The 22375-nt window shown below is 30.1% G+C and overlaps 2 protein-coding genes and 1 long non-coding RNA gene across 6 annotated transcripts in view; 1 reads left to right on the top strand and 2 right to left on the bottom strand.

The window, feature by feature from the left end:
- Nucleotides 1-817: 817 nt before the first annotated feature.
- LOC148936541 (uncharacterized) lies at nucleotides 818-3889 on the bottom strand. The gene is made up of 2 exons (XR_016139454.1): nucleotides 2388-3889; nucleotides 818-2104 (listed from the first exon to the last, which is right to left on the bottom strand). It is a non-coding gene; the product is annotated as an uncharacterized LOC148936541 (long non-coding RNA).
- A 2549-nt stretch (nucleotides 3890-6438) lies between these two features.
- On the bottom strand, nucleotides 6439-9205 carry Snx1 (sorting nexin 1). The gene is made up of 7 exons (XM_089077682.1): nucleotides 9065-9205; nucleotides 8446-8697; nucleotides 8111-8357; nucleotides 7874-8038; nucleotides 7668-7789; nucleotides 7043-7342; nucleotides 6439-6962 (listed from the first exon to the last, which is right to left on the bottom strand). The coding sequence occupies exons 1-7, from the start codon at nucleotides 9164-9166 to the stop codon at nucleotides 6615-6617; spliced, it is 1536 nt and encodes a 511-aa protein (XP_088933808.1). The 5' UTR covers nucleotides 9167-9205; the 3' UTR covers nucleotides 6439-6614.
- Nucleotides 9206-9294: 89 nt separating this feature from the next.
- Nucleotides 9295-22375, top strand: part of LOC105432241 (phospholipid phosphatase 1) — a 28843-nt gene continuing 15762 nt past the window's right edge. Inside the window, exons 1-3 of one of the 4 annotated variants that reach the window (XM_089077683.1) lie at nucleotides 9295-9436; nucleotides 10484-10899; nucleotides 21793-21961. In XM_089077683.1, the coding sequence (XP_088933809.1) occupies nucleotides 10894-10899; nucleotides 21793-21961 (175 nt within the window). In that variant the 5' untranslated portion in view covers nucleotides 9295-9436; nucleotides 10484-10893. The other 3 variants (XM_089077686.1, XM_089077687.1, XM_089077685.1) reach the window with 3 other exon arrangements.

Here is a 22375-nt window from a genome sequence, read left to right as displayed (position 1 = left end):
CCAAACAAAATATTATTTAGTTCAAAAATAAATTTTATTTCCTTTAAATAATGGAAATAAAATTTATTTTTGAACTAAATAATATTTTTTTCTATTAAACAACGTAGTATATTTTAACGAAACAACAAAACTCTTAATTCGACAAACTGAATTTTAATATGAAATTATGTTGTTTAAGTTAAACAAATTCAAGTCAAACAAATAGAACTATTAAATCTAAAGAAATCATTTTCTCAATGAATCAGGTGAGAACAACATAAAAAAATTATAAAAAATGAATGACGTGAGATTCAAGCGAGATAATAAATTTCTCGCATAATCAGCATGCCAATATTATGTAAATTGTTGATAAACAATTCTAAACTAGATATTGTATCTACATAATTTATCAAATGTAATATTAGTAATAATAAATTTAATAAATAATGTAAATGAAAAATATATATATTAACAATACATGTATTAAATTAATTTTAAGAATTAATTTTAAGAATTTAAATTAAAAATAAGCTTTTAAAGATTTCAATACAAATAAAAAATAATGTATTTTAAACAAAAGTAAATTAATGATTTATAATTATCAATTTATATTCCGCGAGAAAACATTTACTGAATCTCACGTCATATTAAATTTTGCTTTAACTTACGTAAAGCCAAGTTATTAATTATATAGATGGATAGATTAAACATGATTAGGATCAAATCGGCACGTTTATTATATCATTTGTTAATATTTGCAAACATTCATTTATGTTTATAATATATATTACTAAAAAAATTCTGAATTTCATACATATATTTCATATATATATATATCTTTTATGCATCGATTTAAATATTTAATCTTGGTATTAAAATATGGGAAGAGGAAAGATGGGTAATAAATTAAAAAATACACATAATAATATGTTCATTGATATTCTTATTTCATATAAATATAAACTATGACTCTCTTTTCATTCCAACCCTCACGACACATGCCCAAATATCAATAGGCACCAGCACGACGCGGTTTCCAGGCCGCTAGGACTCACGGGTCCAAACAACAACGTCAGCCCGGCGCACTGGACTTCGTAAAGCCAGGCCACCTGACAAACCTTCTCTGCAAGGGCACGTTTCCTCCGGAAGGCGAGAGTACATGCCTACTCTCAGACTACTTTAAGCCTCCATTGGGCAACTTGCAGTATAGACGCAATAGAGATTTCCCGAAGGTCTCGTACGCCTAGAATGTGGGCTCAGAATAGGTCGGAGGACCGTGACCTCCAATTAATCCCTGCCCCGACTGGGCTGTTGGTCTAGTATGCTCAGTCTAGGATAGTCCTGGACCCAATGCCCAGTCAATTCAGACAGTGGCGATCGGGCCTCGCAGATTACTATGGTCTTTAAGCCATAGTAATCCAACTTAGAGAGTCATAGTTATATTTATATTTTATATTTCCATTTATCTTTCTTCATTTATATTGAGAAAAATATACTATAAAAATATTTAAAATAAAAATTTAATATTTTTAAAGAATACTTGAATAATTGAACTTCTTTTACACGATTTTGTGTCATTTCAATTGTTAATTATTTATTTCGAAAAATTTAATAAACTTAATAAATTTTATATATTAATATATTTCCAAAAATATTTAATTAAACTATTATTTTTAAAATATTTATATTATTTTATATGTTATATAAATATTTAATTTCTTTAAAAAAATTATTTTACGTATTTTAATTATACTTACTTGCGAAATCGTTTGATAATTTTCAGCAATTAATACATCTCGCAAATGAAATATGAAAAGTAATATAAAGTAATGAAATTGATATAAAGAACTCTATCTGTGTTTGCTTTACAAGTGCATTACAATAAATCATTAAATAGTGTCCAAGATAGATACCAAGATTAAATATATAATCCTAAACTGTTTAATCTATTCATTTTAGGGCAAAAAATCTATGAAAATATATCCAACTGCAATACTTTAATAATAAATATATAAAAATAGTTTAATATAAGTTTCACAGATTTGTTACCCCAGTATAAAAAATTTATTACTCACCGACTCGATGCGCAACAGCGGAGTTAATCTGCAATGTAGCTACGATGATTCTGTAACATACAAAGAGAATATTTAAATTATAGCAGCGCTCGAAACAATAGATGCTTTAAAAATTTTTACATATACCGAATCTACTTGTTTTTCAATTAGATATTTGTTAAATAATTAATAATTAATAAATAATTTTCAAAAAAGATCTTTATAGAAGTAAATTGATATTAAACTTTAAATTATTTTTCTTTTCCAAACTATAAATTTTAAATTATCGAAATTCAGTGATCCAAATTAATGAGAAAAGAAATAATTTCATCTTGACAAAAAATATATGCTTACCGCAAGGTTGCTCCGCCGGTGCCCGATGCCTCTCCTAAGCCTCCTCCTCCTCTCAAGGTGTCGGGTCGTCGGATATCCTCGCAGCACAGGACACTCGCGAAAAACACTCGCGAATTATTATAATCGCGCGCGGACTAATTTTTGCTGCCCGTGAAAATATCAAATTCCGTCGGTCCAGCTAGCACCCGAGTCGGTGAGCTTTTCGGGACACACGGTAACTCTTCAAGCAAAGGCTAGGACCGAAGCGGAAGAAGACGAATCGACTGACTTGAATCCGACGTCTCTTGTTTCTTAGAAATTACGTTTAAAATTGACTCAACCATCGCATAGCCAACGGTTCAGGTCGAATCACCAGGGCGGATACCATACACGTGACATCAAAAGTCACCCGGGCTATCGAGAAGGCTGGTAGATGTGACGAGAGAGAAGATACCCACCGCCGATGCCTAACAATCTAGACAATCAGACAACTGGGATCCAGCCTCTCGGCACACGCGATAACCGCCCGAAACTAAGCTCTGATCGAGTCAGATTAAACGCGATTTATTTAGGAAGGGAAAGGGTAAGGTATTAAGGAAGGGAAAATAAAGGCCGTTGGCGATTAAATAATCGCACGCGCCACATAGGAGCCCTTTCACGACTCGTGGCAATGCTGTGTCGAAAATGAGAAATAGTCCGCGCGCGCCAGACTAATACGCGCTTATATAATCGCGTATATCAGTGCGCGAAACGCACGCGCCACATAGGAGCCCTTTCACGACTCGTGGCAATGCTGTATCGAAAATAAGAAATCAAGAGAATAAGCGACGAAAACAAGTCATCAGCCGATTGAAGTCTTACTCGATTGGGACCGAACCACTTGTCGAAGACAGAGCGTGTTCTCAATTAGCCGTTTAATGCAGGTTGCAACTGTGCGAAACACAACACATCAAGCGGTAGCGAGTGCGTGTAACATTCACAGCCGGCATCACCAGTGCCGCGGCGCACGTGGCGTGAAGACGTAGCCGACTACGCCTCAATGAGATCCCGCGCTCCCTGCACCCCTTGACAGTGCGACTCGACCGACTCGAACTATGATATTTCTCAAACGAGCCCTCGCAGAGCGAGGAAAAGTCTTTTAGTCCGATCACTGTTACGGCACTCCCGAAGCAAACGCGCGACGCGACGAACTGGCTACAGTTCGTTCATTCATAATTAAATCGGCGGCGGAATGTCGGTTAAAAACCGACGATTAATGCGCAAATGCATTAATTAAGTTTGCCACATAAGAGCCATTTCACGACTCGTGGCTATGCTGTGTTAGTATATTATTAATAACAGTGATATTACTTAACGTTAATATTAATGTTACTAATAATAGTGCAACAGGTATTAGTTAGCTTCTTCGTCTTTGGGGTACATATCCAAGCAGCACAAGTTAAGTTAATCGGCAAATCATTTCGCCGATTAATAATACTGCTTAAATAACCCCTCGGAATACTGAGCCCCTCTGCCACGTCAAGGCCGTACCCATTAGAGGGGTATTATTTACAAAAAGTTATGAATTTCAACAGAATAAGTCGCGAAATATATATATATATATATATATATATATATATATATATATATATAATATATAATCTTGTTTTAGAGTTCTCAATTTGGTACGCTTACGAATCATATCAGTTAATAAGCATTTATTATTACACAAGATATTTTATTTTGTAAGATATAATAACGTTTAGTTTAAAGAAATGCAAAGAAAGCGAAGAAATGCGGAGCGACGCGCACCGCGATTTGTCCGTACGAATGCCGGTGAATGAATGATAACACGGTCAATGACTTATAAACACGACTCGCCGTACGTACACAATGGAGCGCTACGCGCCGCGTAAACATTTCTCAAGTCAGTGATTATGACGAAATATTTCAATATTACAAATATTACAATATTACAATATTACAATATTACAATATTACAATATTACAATATTACAATATTACAAATAATATCTAACTTACATGAAATTACATCTTTTAGTAATCGAACATTAAATAACATGTATATATATATATATATATATTTCATTAGAGAGTATCGTTTCGATATGCTTGTTAATCATTAATCTGGCAGTTCATTCACTCATTTAAATCAGCGGTGGAATGTTGATTAAAAAACGACGACAATTGCGTATAGTATTAATAACATTAATATTATTCAACGGTAATATTAATGTTATTAATAATATATTCACAACACACGCAATAGTCGTCGATTCACAAGCATAACGAAACGATACTGCGAAACGCATTGCGAAACGATACTCTTTAATGAAATATATACACACGTTATTTAATGTTATTTAATGATACTCTCTAATGAAATATCTATACATTATTTAATGTTCGATCATTAAAAACTATTTCGTGTAAGTTAGATATTATTTGTAATATTGTTGAATTATTAATAATGGTGCAATGGGTACCGTTAGCCTTCTTCGTCTTTGGGGTACGAAATACTCACCCTCGGAATACTCAGCCCCTCCGCCACGTCAAGGCCGTACCCATCGGGAGGGATCATCATTTACAAGAAGTCATAAATTTCAAAGAAATAAGTCGCGCGACATATGTGCATATACTTATTAAAAAGATATTGTTTCGATACGTTTATGAATAGTTAATCGTTGATGAGCATTTATTATTATATTTTATACTATTATATTCATATGATACGGCAACGTTTGGTATCATTTAACAATGAAGGAAATGCGGAATAAAGAATGATAACACGTGGAGCGCTCGTAAACACGCGCGCACTGCCTGTCATACATCCACGGCACGTAAACAGTTTTGAAGGCTGCGATATCTACAAACGTGTGTCAAACGAAATATTCAACAATATTACGAATATAATATCTAACTAATGCCACAGGCTCTGCAACGTCTTTTGATAACTCAACATTAAATGCTGTAATCGTTACGTTTTACATAAATGTCCACGATTTTGTGAGACAAGGACAAGGATAGAGATTGATCGTCTCTCTTTGTCTCTCATTAACTGTCACTCCTGCATATAGCACGGAATAAAATCATGGACATAGCACGAATGAGAACCACGTAATCGTGGACATTACCTACAGGATCTTAGACATTGGTTACGTTTAGTTTCATATTTATGTTTTTATGAACATAGAGGCGCTTCAAAATAAAGTTACAGCTAAATCGCGGATATGTCTGCTCTCAGGCTTCTCTTTGGTTTGAAACTGGTGGAAACGAAAAAAATAAATTTTAATGCAGTTCAGTACAACGAAGAACAGATATGAGACCTGTTTTTAGCTATACTTCTTGCATCATTTATTTCTTTTTCTTTTTACATTGGAGAGAAAAGGCGTAAGATGAACGATACAAGAAGTTCGTTAAAAGAAATGAGTTTTTTAATTTAACTTACTTTTTATTTTTTTTAGTTCTAGGAACTAGAAAAAAATTAGTTATATCAAAATTAAAATTAATTTACAATACAAAATAGATATAAGAGATAGAAATTAAATAGTGCGAAATCAGTTACAAATAAGTACATACAAATTATATACTTATTTCATTTTAAGCAAAAAATATGATGTAGCATAAGAAGAAATGTTCATAATTATTGTTTCCCTCCTTCCTTTTTTAAAGCTCGAAAATATACACCTACTGTATTGTAGCAAATACGAAGAGTAGATTTAAGTTTTCCTTTTATTACCTTATCCTGCTAAGAATGTAGAATATGAACATTTATATAACCACAATTGATCTTTATTATTTAATAACATTCTTTAACAAATTGTAGTTTTATACGTATAGTTACGCATAATTGTATATATATATATATATATATTTATATATATTTATATAATATGAATATAAAGTAATCATAAAGAATTAATATACTATATATTGACAATAATTGAAATGTAATAAAAATCTGAGACACTTCTAGTCACGTCCGTCTTAGGATATTCTTTCCTTTCATCATACATAAAAAATTTTTAATGAATTAGCAATATGCCCAAATGCATGTTTATTTCTTTTTTACTTTTCTTCGAATATACAACAAAGCTGACAATTCTTTTAATACGAACAATGCTACTGAACGAATCATTGATACTGAAACTTACTTTGACGAACGTCACAGAAGTTATTTCTTTCACGTTACACGGTAGATATCGGCCTTATTATCGTACTATCGGTTTTCTTTAACATATGGAATGTTTACGCCACTGCTCGTGCTTCTGGCAAAAAGCTCTCCCAATACTTGATGAGTTGATTTTGGTGTTGCAGCATTGATTCCAGATATTCAATTAACTGTTTCTTGAAATCTTGTACTCTAACTAATTCGAAACGTTCGATCTCTTCCTTTATCATTTTCGAAATATTATCGAATTCTTCTTGACCTCTGTCTACCTTCGCCTCCCATTCTATGACCTCGGTAGCTGCTTGACTTGTTTTGTCCGTGCGACCCGATTGCTCGAGTCGCGCTTTTTGCTCGCGTTTCTTGTTCAACATCAATTGAGCATGCTGCCAGTTTTGAAAAACTTTCACTCTTTCATGAAAAACATCCTGTAAAATAATGTTACATACATAAATAATGTAAAAGCAATAAAGAATATAATTTGTAACTATAAATTGCAAATACAAACTTTAATTGCACCAATGAGCGCAACGTAATCCCTTAACATTTCCCCAAATTGATAAAGATCACTGTTACTTTGTGTTTTCCTGATTACTTCCACTTTTTCCAGTGTTTCGGCCAGTTGTGCTAATGCTCTTCCAAGAGATGCTCCAGGTTCGCCATGGCCAAGAACGGCAATCGATTTCGCCGTAGCACCAGTGTAATTTGCTAATTCCCTTCTTTGATTTGTTAAACAATCGACCGCGGAATGCAACGCGCGTAACTGAATATCAAGAGAATCTATTTGCGATGTTTTTTCTTCGAACCACTGTAAAGAATAGATTTTCATTCATCTTATTTCTTTTCAAATACATTTAATCATATCATATCAAATCATATTTAACACAAAAGCATTTTTTTGTGATATATTATGATAACATGATATACTGCGTGATATATTTCGTGATAACATGATGGTAATAATTCGCAATGATCAGCAATATTAAATTATTTGATAACGTACGAGTCGACATTTCAATGATTTCAAATAAACGTACCTTACCTTCCTATTGCAAGCAACAAAAAATTGTGTTTCACGATACTTCATAGGAAATACATGCAAGAAATATGTGTTTACATTGAAGAAATCTCACCATATCACTCTCGTCCATTTTATATGTTATCTTATTAACAGTTTCCCCAACTTTGTTGAAAAGCCGCATTACTCCTTTACCACTCAATGCAGATGTATTAGTGGCCTTAGGCAATTCTATATCTAGGAGAGATAATAGATATATTTACTAGAAGAACTTTTTTTGCCAAAGCTTTCATGCTAACTTATTAAAGAACTATTAATTACCAGCTTCTAAAAATTCTCTGAAATCAGGATCAATGCTCAAAACTGGATGTGCAGCAGTTCTATTCAAATACCTCTCAAGAGCTGCTCTGCGTCGTTCAATAAATTCAGTGGAACTCGAATTTTGTTCTTGACTCTTATCCCCGGACATTTTTATCTTTGTAGTTCCTGTTGATAATTTCCGTAGTTATTTTCCTCTGTAATTATAGAGTATAAAAAAAATAAATTTTATATTCTTACCAATGACACTTTTTTCTGGAGCTGGTGGAATTATCCTGCCATTTCTAAGATATTTCTCTGTCAATTTATCGTGAAGACCTAGAAAATCACTAAACCGCCTAATTACGCTAAAGTTCCTTTTCTTAAAGATAAGCATATTCGTTCTCGTTTCAACTTTGTATGCAACGTAGGCTCCCATTCCATCACCTATTTTTTGAGGTGAAGTGACAGTAATCTTCAAGAAAACTTCAGATGTATCTGTTGGGACCTATATATAAATAATATATAATATTTAATAATAATATTTAATAAAATTGTAAATATTTACTAAAGCTGTAATCTGATCTGATACATACCTCTTCTAGAGATCGAGAGTGAATGATATTTGTAGACAGAGTGTCTGCGTTGTCATTGATAGGAACATCATGAAGATCTCCGATATCTGTATTCATTGGTCCTAGCGGAGGACTTAAGGGACCTGGAGCTGGACTGGACATAGAAGAGAATGAATTCTCCTCTGGTGCATCACGCAAGGATAGTTTCGGCAGTTCTGCCTGAACTTTAGATATTCCATTGTAAGGCGAAATATCCTCCAATTGGCTCTGTTCCTACGAACACACAAATATTGTCGATTTATCGCAAGCTCAGGAATTTCAATTCTTATTATATCTTTCAGCATGCCATTATGATAACGATCGAATTGAGACACACGTCAGCAGAATTTATCTTTCACGGTAGAGAAAATACGCTTCGATCGTAAGTGTAGAAACTGACGTAATTTCGACGAGATTAATTCCCGGAGATGTGCAGATGCCGAAGAAATGCGTTTTTTATGATTAATGTGGAACTGCGAACAAACAGGTCGCTCTTGTAGCACCGCGGCATTGTTCTCGAGCGAGCTCGTCGAGATCACAATTTTTTTTTTCTTTTTTTTTTCGTCTTCTCGTGAACTTTCGGTCACTAGCAAGACTGTACCTGCACCGCGGACGCGAAGATATCCTCATCGTCGTCCTCCAGATCATCCAATTTCGTCTCGTTGGTGTCGAACAGCGGCTGCGACTCCGTCATATCGGCCATCTTCCTCGGTTCTGTCTCGTCCACTTCCAGTTCTGTCAAGCAATGGTGACGGTATTGTGCTCGTCAATCCGCAGGGATCGGCCCCCCTGACGGCGATTACACCGACGACACGTCAATTATCACTGTCGGTATCGGCAGCTGTTCATCGGCTCGCGAGCACGCTTCCGGCACAACAGCAAGATCGTGGACCATTCCCTACTTCACTTTGCGTTCCGCTAAAATCCCATTGTTTGTCTCACTCGTCCGCGTGGATCAACACGGCGAGGAATTGTAAGTTCGTTCGTTTTAACGACGTTTGTTGCACTTCTGAGTTTGTTCTTTCTTTAATTGACATACACTTATTTCATTTTTTTTAATTTATAACTTTTTAACTTTCTTTTATTCATTAAGTTTCCTTGTTTTTTGTATATACATTTATTTTATTTTAAAACAGAAAATACACTGAAAAATACTTAAAAAAATCTTTAACTATATTTTTTCCGATTCAATGTAATATATTTTTTTTCTTTCTATTTCTTTCTCTTTTTTTCCTATATATATATATATATATATATATATATATGTTTTTTTATAAAATTAGATAAGTTTGTTTATACTTCACAAAAAATATAAAATAATAAATAAAAAAAGACGTATGCACAATTCTAATATCATCTGTAAGACCGTGTAAAAGATTTTTGAGGTCCTAGTGCAAAGTAAAAAGAAAGATGCTTTATATAAATTTAACATTAAAGAAGTTTAAAGAGAATCTTTTATCATTACAATTAAAAAATAATCAATTCAATTATAATTCAATATGCACATAAAAAAAATAGTTAATTTTTTACGGGATCTCAGAGCAAATCTGTTACATTCTTCATTTGTATGATTCTGATTATCCACTTTTCATACTTAAATTATAATTGATATATTAATACTTGTGAAGAAAAAAAAATAGAGAAACTATTTTTAAGCGTAATTTAGAAAAAAATTGGCCCTTCTTTTTAATGAATTTTTCAAATAAGATATTTTTTTGTTTATGGCACTATTCTAAAATCTTTAACATCTTAATCTTAACATCACACCTTTTTACAAATAAAGCTTTACAGTTGAAATATACAATTTAGAAGCTACTAGAAATGATTTTAAAAATTTGATTTCTCTATATCCATTTTTTCCCTTTTTCTAATTTTTTAGATATAATTTTTTATACCTTTTATTCTCGATTTTTAATTTTTGAATGTTATAAAAATGTTATCTTTAATAAAAAAAAAAACTTTATTAATTAAAGAGACATTCTGAACGTTCTAAAGTGTAACATTCTTCCGGTGAAAACAGAAATCTTCAATACCGATTTCGAATAAGAAATGCCGCAACTGTTTAATGGGAGAGGGTGGGGAGCCTCCCCTCTGCACACCGGCACTCTTTCACAAGCGATGGTTGAATCACGACGGCGCCGACAACAGTAAACGGTGACGCGGTCACTTCGAGTCTGTCAGTGTGCGTCAGCGAGCTGTCGCGAATTATGGGTGTAGTTGGATGTTGGATCGGCGCTATCGCGTGACTTATGCATATCCACGCATCCAGCTTCATCTGGAATTCGGTGAATCAATTTGTGAAAAAGGATCTGCCGTCGGCCGGGAACGCTCCATTCGAAATAGGCATTCGCGAGACGGATACATCGTCGGATCAAATATTCGCTGATCGCAATCGGGACATCGGGAGATCTCTAGAAATTTGCAAGGAAAATGCAGGTCAGAAATATTTGATTTTTCTATACGAATTTCGCAACATATGTTTGCGCGCTGTCGAAGAAAACAACTATACATGTGAAACGATCAAAAGTCACGTCGAGAAATTTTCCTTTCTCTTCCTTTTCTTTCCTTATTTTTCTTGGACATGCACGATTGAGATTGCATGTTCAGGCTATGCCTTATGAATATGCAATAGACGCTGCAACATACACGCGAGTTGATTTTAGAATTTCCCGCAATTTCCGTTCCAATTTTCGTATCCTGTTTCGTGTGGTTACGATTACGCAAAGTTTCCTATTGAAAATATACTGTTTAAAATTAATTGTTAAATTAGTGTTTTAGAGATCAATTTCCCGCAAAAAGAAAAACAAGTGGGAACGTTGTGTACTATAATTTGCTTTGTTTATCCACATATTTTAATATCTTGTTAACATATTCTATAATGAAAATAAAATCTATCGCTAAAAATTCTTTCTCTAAATCAGAAAACATCAAAATCATCATTACTGTCATTCAGTTTTGAAAAAAAAAAAATTAAAATGAAGGATTTGCCAAAAATGTTTCTACTTGCTGAAACATCCGCGATTCATTCGAAAGAAATTAGTTTTTAAAATCCAAAGAAGTGATGACTATGATTAAAATATTAAATCTGAGAAGAAATCAGATTCATGGAATTGCTAGAATAAGGACAAATTTCAAGAAAAATCTAAGAAAAAAAATTGAAAAACGTTGAAAAAGAATCTTAAAAAATACGTAATTAAATAAAAGTAAATAAATTCGCAAAGATTCTATAGTAGAAAGTATTCTAAATAAATATTAAATATTTTCGATATTGTAAAATATGTTTTAAAACCTTTTATATTTTTTTCTTGAATTTACAATATACTATAAATAGACGACAGCAGAGAACTTTAAGAAATTGATATCTTTTAATTTTCGGTAGAGATAATATAAGACTTAATAATATCAAAAATTTTCGATTTTTAAATTCAGATTACCGATTTCAGATTACAGATTTCTCGGAATTAATGGCTATTGACTCATCTTAATTTATCTTTTGTAGAAAAAATTATTTATTTTTAACAAACGATTACGCATTTTAGATTCTTCTTTCATGTATTACGTATTTTTAAATTACTTGAATTAGTATTTCAAGATTATTTATTTTATCTGTTTTCACCGCAGAATATTATAATTATCAATTTTCGATTTTATTACTTCTTAGACTAACGGTTAATTGGAGAAAGTTAATTATTGGTAATCTACAATTAAGAATAAACGTAATTCATAAACAAATGAATTTTTCAATCTTCTTTTTTAAAATCAATCGATCTCTATTTCGCTATTTTTTTTGCACATTATTGACACGAAGTGTCTTTGCTAAAATTTTAAAAATAAAATTCTTTTCTTTAATTTTTTGAACAAATTTTAGTGAACATTTGCTGTTTCAACAAATGATTCCTATTATTTTATTATATGTTTTGTTTTCTTTACTCTTCGCTGATTTTTGATGACTCATTTTGACGTTAATTAGAAAGATGAATTAGATCGTATCAAATGTAATGACTGGCATCTTATCAAGCAAAATTTACATTTTGATTTCAGTGCACAATTTTACTGTTGTATGCTTTCATCTGCGATATATCTATCATTTCAATAAATACATTGCGTATGATTTATACTTGTATATATACAAATCTGTGTATACAGATATATATATATATATATATATATATATATATATATATATATATCTGTTTTCTTTACTCTTCGCTGATTTTTGATGACTCATTTTGACATTAATTAGAAAGATGAATTAGATCGTATCAAATGTAATGACTGGCATCTTATCAAGCAAAATTTACATTTTGATTTCAGTGCACAATTTTACTGTTGTATGCTTTCATAATCTGCGATATATCTATCATTTCAATAAATACATATTTGAACGATAATATGTTCATAATTTGCACAATACACAATAATCTATGCGAATGACATGAATTATGTATTTATACATATGTATAAAATATATAAACTTAATCAAAATCAAACAATACACATATAAATAAATACATATATATATACTTGTATATATATACTTGTATATATACAAATCTGTATATACAGATATATATATATATATATATATATATACAGATATATATATATATATATATATATATACAAGTATATATATATATATATACAGTATATATATATATACAGTATATATATACAAGTATATATATATATGTATTTATTTATATGTGTACTGTTTGATTTTGATTAAGTTTACATATTTTATACATATGTATAAATACATAATTCATGTCATTCGCATAGATTATTGTGTATTGTGCAAATTATGAACATATTATCGTTCAAATATTTTCATATACCTGTTACATTTAAAAAATTGAAAAGCTGCAACTAATAACAAACTCGTTTAATATCTGCATTCAAATAAAGATTAATTCTGAGTTGACAAATAATTTACAGTATAAAATTATTAGAGATTTCTAATAAATGAGATACGAATACTCCAGAATTATTGTCCGAATTTTTTACATATTAATGTTTTACATCACTATTAATCAGTATAAAATAATAATGTAAAATAATATTATAAAATGATAAGAACAAAAATCTTGATCATATATTTAAAATTTGGCTTGTTTTTTGTATATGATTATATACAATAAATGTTGAATAAAATGTGAGCAAAAGGTGCTTATGCATACGCACAAAGTAGAGAAGTCTACGAAAAAAGTTGGTTTGTTAAATCTATATTTTTGTTGCTCTGTTGTAAAAAAATATTAAGTGAAAAGAAATTAAATTGTATTCTAATTTTTTCATATTATTTGACATATAGCATCGACATAATTTGTTTCGTTACTAGAGAAATTAAAAGAATATTATCTGAATGTGTAATTAACGACAGAATAAATTCAAACAGCTTACTTTGTAAAGAGCCATCAAACTCCATTATTAAATTGACTATGATTGCATGATTGCAATATATGATTAATATATAGATTATATTATAATATATCTATTTTGATATCCTATTTCGAAATAAAAGATTAATATATAACGATGTTATAAGAGAATATTGAATATAAATTAAATGATTTGTAATATTACAATTGTTAATTCGGACAAACAAAGAATTAATGTCTTTTAATATCTGAGATTGCTTTAAATGTCGAAACTGTGTTTTCTGTGTTTTGACACATATCCATCTGTTTTTATATTACATTTTATGTTAAAAATAGATACGCGTATATTTTCTGTATTAAAAATATTTATATAAATACAAATATCAGATAATAAAAAAATATTATCTAATAGTTTAATATAATATTAAAAAATATTATCTAATAGTTTAATATAAAATTTTAATTGGATTCTATAAAGATGTATGTGCACATTTTGTTACAGTATATGTGATATAAACTATAGATAAATACGTGCATATGCCGAACATCTTAATAAATTCTAAAAGACTCAGAATAAATTTCATTAATCTATTTATAATAGATTTAAAAAAAATTGCTTATAATATTATATAGTCCACTCTATAATTTTAAACTTTTACGAATGAAGAAAAACTTTCAAACAGATTAAATAAGATTAATTATATCTTGATAAGATAATGTTTTTACTCAGTGTTAAAACTAATTGTAAGTATTTAACATAAGCTATGTTAGAATCAAATGTATATATATGAAGAATTTAAATCATGTGAGGTAAAATGATAATTTTTGTTTTACTATTTCTATATAAGTTGCATCTGTGATTGTTAATCGTAGACATTTTGTGATTAAAAGGCCAACATTGTGACTCAGGAAAAAGAATCATAGTGCTAATGATATATTGTAAAATCGCACATTTCTATCTGGACAAATTACGTAAACTAGATTTAATATTTTATATAATTTGCATTCTTTTTATTATTAAATATTATTTTTTTATTATTAAATCTCTTTTTATTATTAAATCTGAACTAACACAAGCTGACTCACACGCGTCAAGATTAACTTGGATCGGAAACTCGATAAATCTGTAAATCAGGAATTAATTTTTCCCTTGGACAGCAATATAAAGAAAGACCCTGAAAAGGTGGTGTGAGAGCAGAGAGCACATCTGCACGCGACCTAGCGCATTTTCGGAGTTAACCGAATCGACCTCGTTCACCCTAGGGTCTGGTGATCCAAGAGGGGGTTGGAGGATGCGAAAGGCTCAATAGAGAGGATTTTTACTTACACAATACACTGTAACTATAAACTGTGAACAGAGAATGGAATCCGTTCTATGACGACGTTGGTGGTGTTGACGATGGTGGTGGTGATGGTGGTGGTGGTGGTGGTGATAGTGGGGAAACAGGGTGGGTAGAGAGAACATTTAATTTGAGCTTGCGAGGAAGTAGTTGATTGGAGATGTGAGGTACGGCTCGTTGGCGGACGAGCAGTTGCAACTCGACCGTCGGTCTCGTTGGATCTTCCAGAAAACTCCCTCGTTGGATTCGTGACCTCCGGGATCGAGATCGCGATCGATTTCATTGACGCGTGTAAGCCTGCTTTTTTTTTTGGTAAAATTCATGCTCTTTTTATTTTTTTTCTTTCTAAGATAACTAGTTTCGGTGATGAGCCTGACCGGTTCTGATCAGCCTCGTTCTCGTGCGTAAATTCGCGAACTCTATACTTATACGTAGCCACGTGAGAAGCAATTAGAAAATTCTTTGGTGAACGAGTTAGTTAATCCAGTCGACGATGCTATTTTGCGATAGCTCTTAAATTTTGGGATTTTAAGTACAGTTTTCAGCAGATTCACAGGTAAAATTTCAGTCTAAACTGGACAATGGATTTCACATAGGACATATGCAACAGCAATATGATACACACACACACACACACACACACACACACACATTCTGTCTCTCTCTTTCTTTCTACTTGCAGTCTACCTGCAAAAATTTTCGCGGCTTTGCGATCTATTTGAGGGCAAATATTTCTGTATCGACAGATTGTCGCAAAATTTTTTCTCGAAAGTGATATATTTTGAAAAAAATCAAATATAAAAAGATTATGAATTTTTTTCATGTTTGTTATTCTTTTATAACATATTTTTATAATATATTTTTAATTTATCTTTTGCTTTAATCTTATTTATAGTTTATTGTGTTAAAAAGTTAAAAGAAAAGACGATGCGATAGGTAAAAATTATAAAGAAATAAATGTTACGTTCACACAATTATAAATATATAAATTTAATATTGTATATTGCGTGCACGCAGAATCCATGTATTATATTTATGTACATAATTTAACTTTATACATAACTAATTGATTAATACATTTGGAGGTTTTTAATTGTGTTTGTCAGTTATAATTCCTAAAAATCCTATCTGTCTGATGCACGCGATTGTCATATATCTTTCTGTCATATTGTCATATATTTTTCTTCTTCATTTCATGTTGTTGTCAGTTTCACAATTTTTTGTCAGTCATCGAACACTGAATTGACAAATCGACTGTAAATATATTTTATCTAACAAAACGGATATTTTCAATAACAAGAAAATATATTGCATGTATTTTAAAAATATACTTTGAAAAAAAGTAGCCGTAATAGTTTATTCAGTAACAAAATTTGTAAGTACTGCCGAATATAAATTTCTTTTGAGAATTTTCATAACATGCACTATTTGATGCATCGAATAGAATTGATAACATGTACTTACACATTAAATAATAGATAATTCTGTTTATCAGTAGACAGAAAACAAGTATCTATCGTATCTTAGATAACTTTTTTAAAAACTTATTTTACAATATTTTTCGATAAAACATTTTTCTATATAGTTATATAACTTGTTACAGATAATATATCATTTTTTAATAATAATTTGTCAAGTTATTTGTATAGAGTGAGTCGTAAGATGTTTAAAAATTATGACATGAATATGTATTTTTATGAAAAGGAAAAGCGAATATTTCTATGAACAGGCTAAAAATGCTTCGTTATCGAAATAATGAATTCAGTTGATATGCAAAATAGTAGTATCAAATAACTTTATTTGAAAATTCCAAGTTGATATTTTTTTTGTCTACAAGATATCAAAGTGTTTTCTATCATTTTCCACACATATTTGACATATACATGATTGGCACATTCGTTCTTCTTGAGTATCACGACGTTCAAATTTCAAGTTACTAGAAAATTAAAATTTTTTGCAGTATTATTTTTATGTTTAAGTTTTACATAATAATTTTGATGGTCCAACAAAATTATTTTTAAGTCTCTATCTTGAGTTTTATTTTTTAAATTTATCAGCAAAACTATTCTCTGCAAGCATTTTGCACAGAGATTCTATAAGTTCTTTAATTGATATTTCATAAACGAAGTGGAAATCCAATAGATAAAAGTGAATTTAGGTCAAGAATTTAATCTGATCTCAGTCATTAGTTTGAATCTATTTCTATTTATTATTTCAATAATGGATATTTTTGGTTTAATGTTTTACATTTATTCTTTCTTTTGATCCAGAATACGTTTATGAAATTTTAGAATACACTTATGACTTATTCTATATATGATACATTAAAAAAAATAATTAAAATTTTGCCAATTTGTATACGAATGAATTAGATTGTGGGAACCGTCATTCGTTGAACTATCAAATTAATTGCGCTATTGTGAAGTAATATCGCATCTAAGACAAGTTCAATTATATCTTAAATTTACTGACGTCAATATATACAAAGAAATTTATGAAATTTTATTATTCATATAAATATAAAATCTTAAATTCACAAATAAAATTCTAAATTTGTGTGTAAATTCTAAATTCTAAATTTTTTTGTAAAACATTAAACCAAAAATGTCCATTTATGAGATTTTAATATTTAAATTTAATCTATGAAATTAATTTATGGTTAATTTCTAAATTTAAATTCTATTATTTTACTGTTTCAAAATATGTTAATATTTACGATAATTTATTATCTTTATGAAATAAACAGGTTTTTAACGATTGCTAAAATCATTAATTTTTTTATAATCTATTCATTCTTAGATTTTTTTATAATTCTCTAATTATATTTATTAAAATTTGAGCAAATGGAAAGTACAAGAGCAAAGTTGTTAGAGAAGAAAAAATTTCAAAATAAGTCATTATATGCAAAGTTACAAAACCATCTTATTTTTTTCCTTTTTTAATGATATAATATCTTATCTTTAAGTAAACGCGCACATGACAATACATGGATAAGTAATAGATAAATAATGCACGCGAAATTGAGGTTATGCAAATATAAAATGATAAAAAGATTAAATTTTATAACGAGAAATGAGGAATAAGGATATGCGTCTCAAATTGAATGCAAGATAAAAATGATGCGTAGAAAGAAGCGGGAACGCGTACGCATCTTTACTCCCTCGCGTTATATGAAATCCCTGGATGTTGTCCAATCGGGGCCCCGCGTTTTTCCCCTAATTATTTCATAATAGATGACCGAGTTGGTCGCATACCTCGTCCCCTTCCGCGAAACGCGGATATATTACCGTGTTTTAGAGCGCAAGTGTCGTTAATCGATGTACTGCAATTTACGACACTGTCCGATTAATTGCCGGATTTTCCGTTGGGAACACGCTTTATTATTATTATTATTATTATTTCCATTTAAAATAAACGAAAAAATTATGTCTCGTATTTATAGTGAATTTAGAATTTGTATCGATACCTAGAAAAAATGGTTTTGATAAAATATTTAAAAATTTGATCACGTCCGTAAAATAATTTTATTGGACCATCAAAATAATTATATTATAATATTAGGATATTGAAATTGTGATTGCTAGAATATTAACAATTTTTACAATTTTTACAATTGCTAGAATATTAACAATTTTTACCGTATATCATAAGCGTCTTACATAATTACTTTGAAAACCTCATAAAATTATTTTCCGATCTACATTTTATCAAATTTTTAGATACTTCGTATACATTGCTATTATATGTTTCGATAATATTGAATAGAATCGAAATAACATATAAATGAGAAAACGATCTACTTTTCTTAATAAGATTAAGATTTGAGGAATAAAATAGTTCAAATATTTGGATCAATTTCAAAATTGATCTTAGTTTAATACAAAAATTTTATTTAAGTAACACAATTTAGAATTCAAGTTTAAAGTTTAGAAAGATTCAAGAAAGATACCATGAAATATGGAGATTTGGAGATTTGGTGCAAATTTTACAAGAGATATTCTATATTTTAAGTGAGACAATTTGTACAATTTTTAAATAAAACTAGGCAAAGCATATGTATATTTCCGTGTATATTTCTTTTTCCATCCTAAAAGAACGCATCATAGCTACCCAAAGTTATATTTATTTTAAAAAATTCTTTAATATATTAAAGAATTTTTTAAAATAAATCCTATTCTTCCTATATTAGAAACTTCCTATATTAGAAACAACCACAAAGGCAAACTTCAACTTGATTAGACTCTGTTTTGCCGTTAAAACAGTGACAGATAGAAACAGTAAGTAATATAATTTTAGCAAGCGAATTGGCTGGTCAAATTAAGAATTATAGAAAATATAAATTAAAATAAAATTTTAAGACTCTTGACTGTACTTAATGCCAAGAATTAATAGCGTAAGAAAAAATAAAATTGCGTAAAACAAATATATTGAGTTGAAGTAATTTAGAATTGCATAAGCGGGATAAATTGTAAAGAAAATTCGTAGATCCAAACAGTAGTCGAAGTAAGTTCTTGGTATGTAGTAGCAGAAATAATTCAAGAATAATATTTCAGTTCTTTGAGAACAATAATGATTCACGTGTTTGTATAATAATTCTGTTCTCACGCACAAATGAGAAAATATTTTATTTACGCAATTATTTTTCTATTTCTCGGGATCTAGAAGGTGTAAGTTAGTGCTCAGTCTACACATATCTATAATAATTTTAATCTCCTAAACGTATTAAATATTTCGAGATAATTTTAACTGGCATTTAAAGATTCGGTATATCTGTTTATTGCTAGAAGCAATTTTGTTATTTCATGTAAATGGGCGATTGTGAACAATACAAATCTCATTTCCCTCATTTTGAAAGCAAATGTTCTCCTTTCAAGAGTTTTATATTTTTCTAACATTTTGTATATGAAGTTTTAAATTTATGTCTTTAAAAAACTATTTTCATGAGATTTTTTTTTTACGTTATGGTAAAGTTATCGTTTCGATATTGCATTAGAACATTTAGGCATAACAAAGCTTAATGTTTGGGGGCGGCAAGTATGCCAAGGGCGGTTAGAGACCGTTAAGAGGTTGGTTCCTGTTCAAGCAGTGTTGAGCGTGATAAAATTCTCGATTACACATCTGCTACCGCTATTATTAGCAACCAAAACAATATTCTTGTCCTAAGTGGAATGAACGGATTATTTAATATGTGATTTGCGATAAAAAAAAATTATCGCGCCGCTTTTATCCAATGGTAATATTAAATAACTACAATTAATGCGGAATAATCTATCTTGTTTTTCGACAAAGCGTAATTCGATTAAGTTTTTCGCGTTGACAGGCGATCCGTCAGGAGATCAGTTTACGAAAAACGCACTGCTGCGTTAAAAAATCTCTTGTTTGCATCTCGCGCTACTGCGGCTTGCGGTGGAAAACCTATGCGACCGTATATCACGAGTATCAGCATGTAACAACACTCAAGTATCGCATTACTTAATCTATTAGACACGCGTTATTAGAAATTTCATCCTATCTTTTGCATTTGGCTGAAATTGTATAAGCACGGTCGACGATTTATTCGATGAAAAACGTATTAAATCAGTAATTAAGCCAAACGCTTAATTTTAATCAATCAATTTTATCAATTTATTCAAGATTATCACATATTACGGAAAAAGTATATTTCGAAGTATTATATAATCTGTATTATATAATCTGTATTATATAATCTGTGATAAATATATTTTGATATGTATGAAGAAATTGTATGAATGAAGATATGTATGAAGAAATTGTATGATGTGTAGAAATTGTTTGATATGTATGAAGAAATGATATGTATGAAGAAAGTATATTTAGAATGAATAAATATAACTTAAATTTATATCTATCGCTTTATTTATCAACTAGTAACAAATATTTGTTATCATTGTTTTTCAGTTGTGTCGTCTTTTATTTTTATTAGTATTTATTAGTTATTTATTAGTTATTAGTTTTTTTATTAGTAGCATAAGACTTATTTTAAAATCTTGGCACGCGACACGTACTGTACTTTCTGATATGTTGCGTACACTTTAAAGGTTTATCTTGATAGTTATCTTGATAGTTCAGTTTTAAAAAATTGAATATTTTTTGCATTTTTTAAAGTTTCAGAAGTTTTGTATAGAAATCATTTCGCATTAAATCTCTTTTTCCAAAGAAATCCATAGTTTTTTCTTCCTCAAAAGGAAACTCAAAGGTAACGATTTAACACAGTGCAGAAGATTCCAAAAGTATTGCTGAACGTGGTGAAAAAACTGACGGAAAATAACTTTCAGCAGTGTTTCTGAACACTAAAATCACGCTGGAATCGACGCTGCATCAACGCAAATGATTACTTTGAAAGAGATGGAGTAAATTAATTTATTTGATAAGAGTATGATTATTAATAAATAAATAAGAAACTTCAGAAACTTTTTGGATAGTACTTTGTATAATATAAAAATATGATATTTGCTTTCGGAAGAATTATTAAATCTTTATGTTAGTTTATTTAATCTGCATGTTAGACTGCGATTCACGTCGTATGTTTTTATGTACTCTAGCTGATATGTATTTGACAATAATTATTTGACAAATTCTTTTCTTTTCAGAAATCCACGGAGGAGTTAACGAAGTGCAGCACCACAACTTTGGCAGAAGAAACTGCGGTAAATACTAACGACATAACGGCGTCCCGTACTATATCCGAAAAAATCATGGACGTCTGTAGGAAAGCTATACGCTGGATATATATGGTGGATCTGGGCTTGGCCTTATTAAGTAAGTCCCAAATTTTTATATTTATATTGCCTGAATGCTATATAAAACTTTGCAAAGATTATACAAGCAAATATTACATTTTTATTTCGATATTAGATCGATTTCCCGATTTTTCCTTAAAGCATTCGAGACTTCTTAATACGAGTTTCAAAAAGAATTTGTAACTCAGGTAAAAGATAAGAATTTGAAGAGATGAACAGAAAAGAGAGAATACGAAATTTTTTTTAGTGTTACATGAAAAGAATAGTTTTATTAAAACATAAAATTTTGACCAGATACAGATCTGAAAATAATTTTGTTGGACCATCAAAATAATTACGTAGGACTTAAATTACTATTTTTAATAATTTTAATACAATTAATTCGTATAAGAAATATAATATCAAATATTTTCAAGTGATATGATTTGATAAC

This window comes from Pogonomyrmex barbatus, unplaced genomic scaffold (genome assembly GCF_055798465.1).
Source record: "Pogonomyrmex barbatus isolate J1 unplaced genomic scaffold, ASM5579846v1 scaffold20, whole genome shotgun sequence".
NCBI lineage: Eukaryota > Metazoa > Arthropoda > Insecta > Hymenoptera > Formicidae > Pogonomyrmex > Pogonomyrmex barbatus.
Note: the sequence above shows the minus strand (reverse complement) of the source record. Positions and strands in the feature narration are given on the sequence as shown.

Bases quoted from the DNA above. Each gene is read 5' to 3' on its own strand.
- Snx1 (XM_089077682.1), bottom strand. From the start codon at position 9,166: ATGGCCGATATGACGGAGTCGCAGCCGCTGTTCGACACCAACGAGACG. The intron at 8,039-8,110 runs GTAAGAATATAA...AATTATCAACAG, and splicing joins TCCAGAAAAAAGTGTCATTG to GAACTACAAAGATAAAAATG. The intron at 7,790-7,873 runs GTAATTAATAGT...TATCTCTCCTAG, and splicing joins CAGAGAATTTTTAGAAGCTG to ATATAGAATTGCCTAAGGCC.